Source organism: Cryptomeria japonica, chromosome 3, assembly GCF_030272615.1.
Source record: "Cryptomeria japonica chromosome 3, Sugi_1.0, whole genome shotgun sequence".
Lineage (NCBI taxonomy): Eukaryota > Viridiplantae > Streptophyta > Pinopsida > Cupressales > Cupressaceae > Cryptomeria > Cryptomeria japonica.
Genome location: NC_081407.1, coordinates 794,134,458 through 794,137,741, shown reverse-complemented (window position 1 = coordinate 794,137,741; position 3,284 = coordinate 794,134,458). Strand labels below are relative to the sequence as shown.

The 3,284-nt window shown below is 33.0% G+C and overlaps 1 protein-coding gene across 1 annotated transcript; it reads right to left on the bottom strand.

Annotated features, from left to right (window-relative positions):
• Positions 1 to 1,813: 1,813 nt before the first annotated feature.
• Positions 1,814 to 2,558, bottom strand: LOC131075894 (uncharacterized). The gene has a single exon (XM_058012834.1). The coding sequence runs from the start codon at positions 2,522 to 2,524 to the stop codon at positions 2,036 to 2,038; it is 489 nt and encodes a 162-aa protein (XP_057868817.1). The 5' UTR covers positions 2,525 to 2,558; the 3' UTR covers positions 1,814 to 2,035.
• Positions 2,559 to 3,284: the final 726 nt, after the last annotated feature.

The following is a 3,284-nucleotide window of genomic DNA, read 5'->3' as shown; positions in this document are numbered from 1 at the left end:
TTCAACCTGCCAAAAACATTTGGTGCAAAATTTTCAATCCGTTTGTGAGATCGGATCAAATCTCTCCAAGATCTTGATTTTGTATCCAAAACCCTAGCTGCACAAGGTTATTCTCCAAATTGTTTTACAAAATAACAATATAGGGTTAGAAAAACCTGCAAAAAACACAACAATATTTATGCTGAAAGTGGATAACAACAATATTGAAAGACTAAATGAATTCAACCACAAAACCCTAGCCTAACAACAACAAAGATCCACCATAACATATGAAGATTACCAAAGACAATGCAAATCAAATGAAATCACAAAGATTATACCATCACATGTCCAATAGGGTTTGGATCTCCATTCTTCCTATCTCCATTGATCTTGTTTGATATATTTGCTCTCAGATTTTATGTGTGCACAAGAGCTCAACAAAGAACGGAAATGTGGTTGCAAGTAGGCTTGATTGCATATGAAAGCTCGAAAGCATAGTTGGGGGTGATAGTAGTTGAATAGAATGATTATAATGATTAGTTGATTAGGGTTCATAATGAAGTAAGCATCCTCTTATATAAAGAACACTGTAGGAAATGGAGAGATAAGATTGAGAGGTGTAAAAGATAAATGGTTGGCTAAGATTAGAGGGTAGGTAGAGAAAATAAAAAAATAATGAGAGGGTAGGTAGTGTGGGAATTAAGAGATGAATGACATGTGTCATTAGTAGAATAAACTAATGAATCAATTAAATAAATAAAGATTTATTTAATTAATAGAAGAAGTGGGATCAATTAAATAAATAAAATATTTATTTAATTTAGGGAAAATAATAATTTAAATAAATAAAAGTATTTATTTAAATGAGAAATAAGGCTAGAAGAGGATAAATGAATTAATTAAATAAATAAAGATTTATTTAATTAATAGAAGAATTGAGTTAAAATAATTAAATAAATAAAGAAATTTATTTAATTAGACAAGACAATTTTAGGTGCCTACAATAACATCCCCAATGTTTGAAAACAATATAACATTTATTTTCTTAACCTAGTTTGATGCAAAGCTTGTCTCTTGCCCAAAATGGTCACTAAGGACTTAATTGTAATAAATAAAAATAATTTAATAGAAATGATTCCAAGAGATTCAATTGACGTTAGGAATGATATAGTATGATGGTTAAATTGTAGCATTATGTTCTTCCCGTCATAATTTAAACTTCTGCTAGGATGTTATTGCTGAGTGTTCATGTTGAGACAAGAAAAATCTACGACCTCATTGATTCATCAGTTTGATAAATGCACCAAATTTTTTTTCAAAGAACACAATTGAAATGCATAGACACTTGAAAATAACAACTAAACTTATTGCACATTTTTCTCTCTCATTAACACTCACCATTATCATCTTCCTTCAATAAACACAAGGATGACATTTTTTAGCATGTGTGGTGCGCTAAATCTATTCCTCACATCCCAAATAACTTTTTTCACCTCTGTCTCAGCCCCTACCTTCCTTGTTTCCTAGATGCAAAGCATGTAGTAGCATCTCCAATATTTGAAAACTAACTTTTTAGGCAAGATTACAAACATAATAACATCGAACTCAATTGTACCGAATAAAAATAATTTAATAGAAATGAATTCAAGAAATACAATTGAAATCAGTAATGATATAGTATGATGGTTAAATTCTAGTGTTACGTTTTTCCCATCATAATTTAAACCTCCACTAGACCGTCATTGTTGAATATTCATACTGTCACAAACAAAATCTATGACATCACTAATTCATTACTCCAATACAATGGAAACACATAGACACTTGAAAATAACATCTAACCACCACATATAATAAATTTGCTTTCATGGTAGAAACATAACCATAAAAACTATAATCTCTCATCATAAAAATAGCTGAAAACATAACCAGTACAGAGTTCTGGCTATGAGGCCTATAGAATGCACCCGGTCCCATAGTATGCTTAGATGACACTATTGACCATAGATGACGCCCCAATACACTAGACACAATATAAAAAACAGATCAACGGTCAGGCATTGGAATTTGCTTCCGATTTACACATATACTTATCATACTCCTCCTCCCACACCCTGATTGGCACATTTTTGCCCACACCCACACCAGTCTTGCAGTAAATCATCCCACTGTTTGGATCCTCAATGCTCAACTCACATAAACTGAACCACACCAGAAGTTCTTTCACCTTCACTCCACTTATCTTCTTCATCTTTCCTTTTTCCATATAACCACTCATCTCTGGAGCATAAGAAGTGAGGGATCCTGTAGTCTTAAACCGGTATTCAATTTTCTTTGGACGTTTCAGCCATACAAAACCTGTGTCCCTAACATACCCACATTCCACTATATTGTCCAAAGGAAATAAACCTCTGGGAAGCCCCGCCTCTTGGAGAAACTGCAGTACCTTCTGCTTGCAGATCTCCTCGCCATGGTACACTTCTGCACCTTCCTTTGCTGCAAAAGCAGCCATTTCAGACTTCTTCATCAACTGGGTAGACATGTTTTCTTCTGGGCCGGATTTGTTTGCTTTGGCAGGTTGATTGTGTGTGGATTTAAGGGAAGAGCGAGTTTATTTTTTACAGTGAAGTTGGTGGGTATTGATGAATGTTGTCTATTTGAGGAATTGATTCTGGTGGCCTATTGATGAGTTCATTTATTTATTCTGGCTTCATGGCGGTGTATTAATGGAAAGGACGGGTCAAAGTTGAATCAGATAACAGTTTTGCCAATGCCAGTGTCATGCATTTATAAGTAGGAAGTTACATAACTTCGTAGTTTTTTTGTATTAGGGGGAGACAATAAAGTTATCTTTTAAATTATTTTTAATTTTTTTTTTGGCTTGCTTAATAAGGTGATTACTTTTATTTAAGTTTCTAAGTCTACATTATCAATTATGATACTATATTAGCACATTTTTTTGTTGAAATGTTCAAAAAGGTCACTGAAAAAAGGGTCTATAGTTATGCACAAGTTATAATAGTTGTATTCTAAGTCATGTTTTATTGGTTTGATGATGTGATGTCACATGATTTGTTGCTTTTTAAGTCTAAGGAATGCATTTCATTCAAGTATGAGTATGGTGATCAACATTGACAACTATAAAGTTACAACTACTAGTATTATACTTTTAAAATATTAGGCATGAAATCAACAAATACTAACACAACTATTGGAATATTCTCAACTACTAGGCCCTCTCCTCTAATGTCTTTCACTTGTTATGCCGAGAGGCATCTACAATGACATCAAAATGTCTGTAA